The sequence below is a fragment of the Sinohyriopsis cumingii genome, chromosome 5, assembly GCF_028554795.1.
Source record: "Sinohyriopsis cumingii isolate HCF-2022 chromosome 5, ASM2855479v2, whole genome shotgun sequence".
Taxonomy (NCBI): domain Eukaryota; kingdom Metazoa; phylum Mollusca; class Bivalvia; order Unionida; family Unionidae; genus Sinohyriopsis; species Sinohyriopsis cumingii.
This window is the reverse complement of record NC_142965.1, coordinates 75955074-75966407: the sequence shown is the minus strand read 5'-3', so window position 1 is coordinate 75966407 and position 11334 is coordinate 75955074. Positions and strand designations below refer to the sequence as shown.

Below are 11334 nucleotides of genomic sequence, written 5' to 3'. Positions count from 1 at the left end.
AACAGAGGCCGATACTCCTGCTGTACCAGCACCGTATCCAGATGGTACCAAAGTTGGCTTAGTCAATAACGGCGTAATGGCGCTATTTGAGAGCGCAAAATATCTCATTGACGGGCGAGAGATCGAGTCTATAGAACGCGATGTTGATGTTGCTACAACAATAATCGGGCTAGCAAGATATTCCGACGATTATACAAGATCAGCGGGTCCATCTATGATGTTTGCAAAGGATAATAAAAACACTGCTGGAAACTCGCAATTTGTGGTAAGACGACCAAGAAATAATGCTAATAACAATGACGCTGATGTTGAGAATATGATTATAAACAGCGATCCTAATTTCAACCTCGGAGCTGCAACACGCATATCAATGTTAACAGGACCGCGTAGATCTTTCTCATGCGCGATTCCACTGCATCATATATTTGGATTTTGTAGAAACGTGCGAAAAGTTATCTACGGAGCAAAGCATACCGTGGTGCTTGTGCGAAAAGGTGATGATAGAAATGCAATTTGGAGAATTCCAGCGGATCTTGCAAATCCAAATAATGACCCTGGTAAAGTCGTTTTAACTAAAATATTATTGTGGATGCCAGTAATAACTCCATCCATTACCACAGAGGCACGATTGCTATCCTTTATGGAGCAGGGAGGAAAATCATTACTAAGTTGGCTAACAACAACAACAGATACTAAGCAATCAAATATCAATGGTATATTCACATGGAACCTGGCATCACAACAAGGCATTTCGGCTCCACGTCATATATTTGTCGCGTTGCAGGATATGACGAGAGTTGATAATCAATTATCCAGCCATATGATATTTGATCGATTAGGCGTTACTGACGTCTCGCTGAGAATAAACGGTCAGCAGGAACCATCCGAGGATATACAGCTTAATTACGGTCAAAACCATATTGCACGCGTGTACCATCGGTTGCTGTCGTATATGAGTCGTGATCAAAACGTCGACACTGGTTTGCAAATATCACAATATGATTTCAGAGAACTATATCCGATCTATTACTTTTCGCTGGAACATCTTGATTTAACGAGACAATCCGTCGTTGATATACACTTCCGAGCTAATGTAACTCGCGGCGTTATTGCTGATTATAGAGCTATTGCTGTCATTCTCAGCGATAAATCAATGCTGTTGGAAGGTGTTGGTGGACGAATGAGAATCGTTGATGCGCCAGTGGAAAACATGTAATTGAAAGCACAAACGCGTTTACAATAAATGTCGTATAGTGTCGTCAGTGTAGAGTTGACTGATGGTCAAGTCAAGAAATTACGATCAAAGTCGGCTAAACAATGCGGAACCACAATAACGCTGAAGCCGTCACAGATGGCAGGTGGTAATCATAAGATATCGTTGACGGCGCGTCAAATAAAACATTTCAATGATGCGATGAAGAATAAAAAGGGTGTTCAAATAGATTTTTCAGCCGCAGCAATTAAAAACATGGAAAAGACCGGTGGGATATTTCCGCTGTTAGCCGCGATTCCAGCGTTGATTGCCGCGGCCGCACCAGCAGTTGCTAAGGCGGCGGCGTTAGGAGCCGTTGGTACCGCGGCGGGAATGGCATTGAAGAAGGCAACCGGGAAAGGCTACAAAAAAAAACGACCCGTGGCCGGAAAGGGTCTAAGACTACCGGGAACCCCGTATTCATGGTACTCGGGAAAGGGTCTAAGACTACCGGGAACCGTTTATTGACTCGGGAGTCTATGACTCCCATGTCTAATTTTGATTTAATAGACGCCGCAAACGCGCTAGCGATAAAAAACTTCAGAGGTGTTTTTATGAGGGATCAATTACCGGCGGCACCAAGAAATATTGAAACCGGCATAATTAACCTCGATGGGTCCTCCGGAGCGGGAACTCATTGGGTTGCGTACGCGATTGATCCGCGCGCGATCGTCTATTTTGATTCATACGGGTTAGCCCCGCCGAACGAGTTTATGCGGTATATCCGGGCGTGTTCAGCCCGGGTTTTTTATTCCACGCTGCCAACACAGCAGTTAAGTGACCCACCGATATGCGGCCGTGAGGTATTGAACGTACTCGCGACGATTTCATCATCGCGGAAACCACCTCATGTGGTTGTAAACGAATACACTAGTGGGGTCGTAGAGGCCCGGCGGGTTAATTAGAAACGCTGTTTTTTTTTACAATAATAATGATTGATATCTGGGGGCGACCGGTTTCGGCGCTGAAAGGATCCACGGAAACGCCCGCCACCGATGACATAAAAAAACTAATCGAGGATGAAATCGCCGATACGTTGAATTTAACCAGTGTTGACCCAGGCGAAATAGTTGTATTTCAAGACCGCCAGGGTAAATTGAAATCCGGTAATGTGTCGCTGAATGACGTTTTAACACGACAGCGTGATGCCGCCGAGGACACTATCGCGTTGTATACCGGCGACGGACGACTCAAACCGGGTGAACATATATCGGCGGTAACATTAGTCAAAGACGGTTTTATAAGGTTGGATAGATCGGTGACCGAACTCGACGCGCAGGTGAAAAAATCTGCCACCGAGGTGAAAAAATCTATCACCGATATACAGCTCACTACCGCTAGTTTTTTCGGGACCCCGACGGTAACCGAACCGAATATTACAACAATAAGGAATACTATTTTGGATTTTGCAACGCTGTCGGGCCAATTTTACACGTTGCGAAAAAATGTTAACAGGATCGATGACAACTTTGATAAATTCTTTGGTAAAAAAAATACCAAGCTGGATGAGATTACAACAACTATAAATGATATCACTGCGTATGGACAGGAAATAAAAACAATCAAAACTGATGTTGCAACAAACAAAAGGAGTGTAGACGCGCATGAACGGGAAATAGAAATAATCGGCGCTAATGTTGCAACGATCATAAATAATGTAGACTCGCATGGACGGAAAATAGAAACAATCAAAACTGATGTTACAATGATCATAAATAATATGAGCGCGCATACACAGGAAATAGGAACAATCAAAACTGATATTGAAGCGAACAAAAAGGGTGTAGACGTGTATAGAGGGGAAATAGGAACGATCAAAACTGATGTTGCAACGAGCAAAAGAAATATAGACGTGTATGGACAGGAAATAAAAACAATCAAAACTGATGTTGCATCGAACAAAAGGAATATAGACGCGCATACAGGGGAAATAGAAACAATCGAACTTGATGTTGCAGCGAACAAAAGAAATATAGACGCGCATACAGGGGAAATAGAAACGATCAAAACTGATATTGTAGCGAATAAAAAAAGTATAGACGTGCATGAACAGAGAATAGGAACGATCAAAACTGATATTGTGGCGAACAAGAATAATATAGACGCGCATGAATGGAGAATAGAAACAGTCAAAACTGATGTTGCAGCGAACAAAAAAGATGTGGACGCGCATACACGGGAAATAGATACACTCATTACTAAGGTTGCAGCGAACAAAAAAGATGTGGACGCGCATACACGGGAAATAGATACACTCATTACTAAGGTTGCAGCGAACAAAAAAGATGTGGACGCGCATACACGGGAAATAGATACACTCATTACTAAGGTTGCAGCGAACAAAAAAGATGTGGACGCGCATATACAGGAAATAGATATACTCATTACTAGGGTTGCAGCGAACAAGAATAATATAGACGCGAATTTGCGGAGAATAGGAATAATCGGAACTGATGTTGAAGCGATTAAAGACGGACTACCGAGAGTAGCAGAGCAATTCGAAAAAATAAAAATCCCTCATGAGAACATCATCAACACAGTATACACAATTCGGCATGGATCATTCGATTGGACTCCTACACAGAATACAGTAAATACTACCGCAACTGTTAAGGGCATTTATCGATTGACACTGGTTTCAATGATGCAGTTTAATATATTATCGTCGAGTTCATCCGGGTTTAACAATACAATATCAACAATTATAGACAAGAACGCAACTGAACAGTTTACAATTTATGCCGTTGATGGAAATTTAGCCCGGGCAAACATCACATGGCATGTGGAATTTGTAGCGAATCTAAGTAATTAAAAACACTAGCTCTTTTAGAATAAAATGACCACCAAGGTAATTGAATCAGAGGTATCACCGACGTCACATCAATATCGATTCGATACCGCAAAAGAATTCTCCGCGAACTTAAAAACGCTTTCCGAACAATACCGTGCAAAAATAAAAAAATACCGTCGTAAAATAACCGCCATCGACGCGGTCGTGTACTCGGTGTCGGGTATAGTAGCTGGCACCGGTGTTATTTTATCCACGGTAACCACGATAGCCCCGATCGCTGTTCCAATCGCTATCTCCGCGATGACAACAATTGCTGGAGTCGCCAACGCAATCACTAAAAAGATATCATCGTGTTTTCAGAAAAAACTCAACGAGTATACAGTAAAACATCAAATAGTATCCGACGCGTACTCGAAATTATCCGGGTTGATCTCATTATCGATTGATAATTTGTTCGTATCCGATGTTGAATTCTCCGCGATGGTCCAGTTATATAGCTCCGCGATGTCAAAAATCGAGGATTTTTAACTGGAAGCCGGAACCACCTGGTTGCTGAAATTAGACACTAAAGACAACGAATAATAATAATGTCGCTGAACCCCGAAGGGTTTCAGTTGCTTCAGCGGATCGCGGAGAACACCACTCCGGTACAAACAAGTATGATATCAGTGACATCAACGAAACCCGAATTCAGTGTGAACTTTCCATCACCGGTTCCAGTGAAAGAAATAGCGCTGGCAAAATTGCGAATATATCACAGTTGGCCTAATATCCGAGCGGACGCATTTAACGGACAACAACCTAATAACTCGCTGGTTTTTGCACGGACAAATAAACCCGATGGGACCCCAGACTGGGAGGAGGTTACAATACCAACTGGGTCATACCAAATAGAACAAATCAATAAGGAATTTCAACGCAGGATAAAATCGATCACAGGAAAAGAATCAAAAATCGCTATTACGGTTCATGAACCGACGTTATCGTCGACGATTGAAATAAGCACACCGGGGTATATGGTTGATATTTATAACAGTTCAATAAGAACCATACTAGGATGGCCTAAGAATCCACCCGCGGACGCCCCCCCCCATCAACTATCCTCAGATACGATAACGGAGATGGTGGTAGGCATATTGCTCCATACAACGTAAATATTGCATCGGTGATAGCGATTAATCTAGTGTGCGATGTTATCGAAGGGAGTTACCAGGTGGATACCAAGCAATCAAATCAAGCTCAACAGGGGTATATCCTTTATTCGTTTTCACCAACAGCCCCTCCGGGATTTTTGATCATTGAGAGTCCGATTAATCCGGTCTATATGCGATGCCATGATCGGTTTTTAACGAGAATTAATTTTAGAATTACCGATCAGTCAAATAACCTAATTGACCTACAAGAGGAGGAGTTAGTGATCACTCTGTTTGTAAGATCATAGCAGCAGAGGGGGCGATGACATCGACGCGGTCGTCGATGTGCTTACCGGACGCTGACGACGCTGGGATCGGCGCGCAGAAGGTATTAATTAAACCAAATGACGTCCGGACGATCCCCTCGACGACGACGTCGTTTTTTTTTTACCAGGCGCTGACGACACTAGATCGTTGAGTGCAGAAAGTAATAATTAAGCCAAATGACGATTGGACAAAATGTCGGATTCGCCCCCTCTGCTGCCATGTCAAGTCTGCCTCAATAACAGGCGTACTGAATCTTGGCGGGGATATATGTACTGTCTTCTTGAACTATTTAATAGATTAATTCGTCTTTAACTCGTGTTTGAATGCTTTACATGGTTAATAATAATTTGTTTCTAAAGTGCGGAAGTTTTATTTCTGCCCATTTGTTTTAAGATATTTCTGGTCGAATTTCTTACAATGCAGTTGACAGAAATACCCATACCACCCAATAAATATTCCGTGCTCTTTAATGATAAATAAAAAGAACACACATATTCTCATCTTTTAAATCCTTCTTTCAAGTTTTGGTTTTTATTTCAACAAAATAACGTGTATTTCAGTTGTATTTTTATTCTCTGGGAATTTCCCCAAGTTCTAAATGCTGTCGACCTATTTCAGTCCTATAGTGGAATCATTGGGGCCAATCCTTTCATTTTTGGAGAGGTGGGTGAGATATGATTATTTTGAAAAATAATATTGCTCCGATTGGTATATAATATGAACCAATTGTGCCCATGCTATCATTTAAAAATAATTATCTTGAGAATGAAGTAACAAACACCTAATCTGATCAAAAAGCAAATCACCCACCCACTCCTTATAAAATAAAAGAATATACAATAACGTGTACTCACCTTGTCGAATACTTGTAATCCAACGAGTGCGTATCAGACCTGGACTTAAATAGAGGTAGACCACGTGATTTATAAATACAGATTAGCTGGGCTGATTTTGACACCATTGTTTTCAGAAAAATAATTAGCCAAAGCACGTGCGACTTGCATTACTGCCCAAAGTAAAGGCAAATAACTTAGGAAATTAAAAAACAAGTAGCCTTACCGTTTTCAGAACTATATCTGACACATGCTGACCACTGATGCAGTTTAACATCGCGATGTACTTGTCTCTAAAGATAAACGAATATATCACATTTGGGACTGACTATTTCAGTGGAGAAGTGGGAGGTCATATTATTAAGTTTGCTATAGTCTTCATTGGTGATAAAGCTGGAATAGATGCCTCCGTCCGGTTTGAGTGTTAACGCTTTATCAACACATATCAAATGCAAACACGAATGTGTGCTTATTATAACCTTTCAATCAATTTCATGGCTACATTCATCCTGAAAAACCATGAGTAAATTAATAGGTAGCGTTTTAACAAGACTAAAACAATGAATTGCGAATACAGAGAACCAATCTGAATGTTCAGTTCAACATGTCGAATATGAAACATACACATGTTGCTCCTATTTCGACTGACGTCCCATATTTTAGAAGGACTAATGCAGATATATTTGCAGTATGTATGTTATGATTGCAGTGTATGTGTTATGATTGCAGTATGTGTTATTACTGCAGTATGTGTTATGATTGCAGTATGTGTTATTATTGCAGTATGTGTTATGATTGCAGTATGTGTTATAGTATGTATTATGATTGCAGTATGTGTTATGATTGCAGTGTATGTGTGTTATAATTGCAGTATGTGTGGTATGATTGCAGTATGTGTGGTATGATTGCAGTATGTGTGGTTTGATTGCAGTGTGTTTTATGATTGCATTATGTGTGTTAAGATTGCAGTATATGTGCTATGATTGCAGTATGTGTGGTATGATTGCATTATGTGTGTTATGATTGCAGTATGTGTGGTATGATTGCAGTGTGTGTTATGAATGCAGTTTGTGTGGTATGATTGCAGTATGTGTTATGATTGCAGTGTGTGTTATGATTGCATTATGTGTGTTAAGATTGCAGTATGTGTGTTATGATTGCAGTATGTGTGGTATGATTGCAGTATGTGTGGTATGATTGCATTATGTGTGTTATGATTGCAGTATGTGTGGTATGATTGCAGTATGTGTGTTAAGATTGCAGCATGTGTGTTATGATTGCAGTATGTGTGGTATGATTGCAGTGTGCCATGATTGCAGTGTGTGGTATGATTGCAGTATGTGTGTTATGATTGCAGTATGTGTGGTATGATTGCATTATGTGTGTTATGATTGCACTATGTGTTATGATTGCAGTATGTGTGTTACGATTGCAGTATGTGTGGTATGATTGCATTATGTGCGTTATGAATTAAATGCTCCACCTTGTTGTATTTGATTTAAAAAAATCTCCGTCAACCTGAAGTTTTAAATTTATTTTTGCTTACTGATAGCGTATTGATTCCTGAATCGCACACGTGGACATTATTCCAACAACTGAAATAATTACGTTTTGCATTTTATGTCTGGAGTAAAATTCCGACTTCAAAGAAACTTTTCAGTTGCATCTAAAAAAGAAAAAAAAATATGCCGTATGCCCCAAGCATAGGTTTGTCTAAGTTTTGAGAAAAACTGTTTACTATTATGCACGCTTATTACAGGCATAATCACACTCATCAAGAAATGTTTTTTTTTTTCCTTTCTTTCTTTGTTGATGACAAACCGTTATGGCTAGAATTCCTGAAAATCGAAGGGGTTTTTGGTCCCGAAATACGACCCTGTCGCGGCGGGGGGGGGGGGGGGGGGGGGCAAATCTCACGTTTTGTGTGACACATCGTGTTGTAGAGTAGGTATGTTTTCGGTGTCGTCTTAATCTTGTCGTTGTTAAATGGGTACAACATGACAATTTTTCCATGGATTTGTTCTTCTCTTTTTACATTCGTGATTAAAAATTTCATGAAGATTTTATTATTAAACTTCTGCTTGTTTTGATTCTTTTTGCATTTTCCTAAATGACATATTTCATGACACGCATTATTTATTTATTTATTTATTTATAGCTGTTCGTTCGTTTGTGTATTTGTTTCTTTTAAAATATCCGTTATGTTTGTCTTTACAACCCATCACTACAAAATATTGGGGGAAGGGGTTCTGCGTCTTCCCGTGACTATCTCGATACGTTCTTCTTAAATTAACCTCCCTTTTAGCCATCCAATCCGTCTCTTGTGGTTATAGTTCCGTGTTAGGTTTCCTTTTCAGTATTCATATGTATATTTCACAGTAACAAATTAGGATTTCATATTTATGCATTCTTTATTTATATTAGTATACATGATAGTAATAATTACTACTGCATACAGAAATGGGGCTTTTTGAACCGGGCCTTTCGAGCGCTAGTCCGTTTTGGCTTTAGTCTTTAGTGGTAGAGGTCCGTTGCGATCCTGAACCAGCGGCCATTGAAGTCGGAACTTGACCATGCGCATGCTCATGTTTCAGATTCAAGTTCACTTTATGAGAAAATGCTTGCACTGAATGGTGATTTGAAAAGACACTTGAACACACATGCTAGAGATAAAATGTTTACTCAGAATGGACATCTAAAGGATCATCTGAGCATTCATACTGGTGAGAAACCGTTCAAGCGTGCAGTTTGTGATAAAGTATTTAGGTATAGCCGTAGTTTGAAAAGTCACACGATGACACATACTGGAGAGAAACCATTCAAGTGTGCAGTTTGTAATAAAGCATTTAGGAATAGTTCTGATTTGAAGAGGCACATGGTAACACATTCTGGAGAGAAAACATTCAAGTGTAATATTTGTAATAAATTTTTTAGCCAGAATGGATATCTCAAGGTGCATCTGCGGGTACATGCTGGAGAGAAACCATTCAAGTGTGCAGTTTGTGAGAAAACATTTAGTCGCAATGAATGTCTAAAGAGGCATACATACATACATAACGGAGAGAACCCATTCAAATGTGGAGTTTGCGATAAAATGTTTATACAGAATTCATCTTTGAAGCAGCACATGAGGATACATACTGGAGAGAAACCAGTCAACTGTGAAGTTTGTAATAAAGATTTTAGTTGTCGTGGTAGTTTGAAGAGTCACATGAGGACACATACCGGAGAAAAGCCATTCAAATGCGATGTTTGTGATAAAATGTTTAGTCAGAGTGTTACTTTACATAAACATCTGATGATACATACTGGTGAGAAACCATTCAAGTGTGCAGTTTGTAATAAAGTATTTATATGTAGCAGTAGTTTGAAGATTCACATGATGACACATACTGGAGAGACACCATTAAAGTGTAACTTTTGTGATACAATATTTAGTCACAATGGAAGTGGAAAGGAGCATATATGCACACATACCAAGGCATTTAAATGTAATGTTTGTTATAAAATGTTTAGTCAAAATGCACATCTAGAAGATCATCGGAGGATGCATACTGTAGAAAAAACATTCAAATGCGAAGTTTGTGATAAAACATTTATTCAGAATTTAAATCTGAAGATGCATCTGAGGATACATGCTGGAAAGGAACCAATCAAATGTGAAGTTTTGGCATAAAGTATTTAGATATAGCACTGATGAAGAGGCACATGGTGACACATACTGGAGATGAGCCATTTAAATGTTATGATTGTGATTAGCTGTACAGTCGGAATTGACATTTAAAAGAGCATCAGACCATACATATTGGAGAGAAACTGTTCATGTGTGATGTTTGGAATAAAATGGGTCTTGTTTGGGTTTTAAAATTACGAACACAGGACTTTATTTTGGGAAAAATTCTAGTCCCACCAGCAAGAGTTGAAAAAGTGCCCTCCCAGAAATAAATTGAGTATGTCATTGGGTTTATTTTGTTAAATTCTTTACACCACTGACATATAGTTCTTGTTTGTCCACAAGAGTGAGACTGAATTGTCAGTGCAAGAAAAGGTCTTATTTCAGACACTAAGCTATGCATCATCCAATTTCTTAAGCTTGGCTAATGTTCAATCTGAACTATCATTTCTATCAGCTTAGCACTCTTCTGAATTTCATTACAATCTTGTGAATTGCATTTTTGCCAAAAATACTTATTCAGATTTGCAAATAGCATTTTGTCATTGTCTTGATTTTGAACTCACATGAACTACTTATTTGGCTGCACTCAGAAAAGAAAATAATAATGAACGCTAAAGTTGTTCATTTGATGTACTCTTATAATGACCACAAGGTACATGGACATCTCTTGGTCTTTCTTCCTCTGAATTCAGACATTGTAAATATCAGCACATTTTCCCACCACTCAGCAGCTAGTCAAAGTCTTTGAACTTGCTGCCTAGCTATTGTGTCATGCTCTTTTGATGTACTCTTATAATGACAAAATGAACATTGGGTGGGGGTCTTTCAGCACTTAAATCTGCTATTGTAAATATCAGCACAGCTAAAATGTTAATGTAATAATATATGTAATTTTTATTTCATAAAAAAATAAAATAAAAAATGTAACCTTTTCAGTTGTTGATACGTCTATTTCTATGTTTATTCTTTTGACATTTTGTCATGTTTCTTTATACATATGTCTTATCTTTACTACAGTAATAAAATGTACTGTTTTTGATAGAAAAGAATGAAATCAAATGTTGAAGACAGATGACCAGATTCGAATATATTGCAAAAGTGCAAACAACACCAAATGTGGAAAATGTGAGATTTTGATTGCTAATGCAGTTTTAACAATTGTTCAGTGTGTAGTGTGGCAGTTTAGAGTGATGTCTAGCACTGAGGCATCATGCCACTGACATGTAGCATCATTTCCCATCCGGTCACATTATCCTGACACCAAACCCACAAGTCCTAACACTAACCTTTTAATGCTGAGTAACAAGAATGGCAGCTACAAG

At 39.1% G+C, this 11334-nt stretch overlaps 1 protein-coding gene across 1 annotated transcript; it reads left to right on the top strand.

Annotated features, from left to right (window-relative positions):
• Positions 1-8677: 8677 nt before the first annotated feature.
• LOC149799483 (uncharacterized) lies at positions 8678-10943 on the top strand. Its single transcript, XM_089958852.1, has one exon. The coding sequence runs from the start codon at positions 8954-8956 to the stop codon at positions 10010-10012; it is 1059 nt and encodes a 352-aa protein (XP_089814978.1). The 5' UTR covers positions 8678-8953; the 3' UTR covers positions 10013-10943.
• The last annotated feature ends 391 nt before the right edge of the window (positions 10944-11334 follow it).

Coding starts and splice junctions, on each gene's coding strand:
- LOC149799483 (XM_089958852.1), top strand. CDS start 8,954: ATGCTTGCACTGAATGGTGATTTGAAAAGACACTTGAACACACATGCT.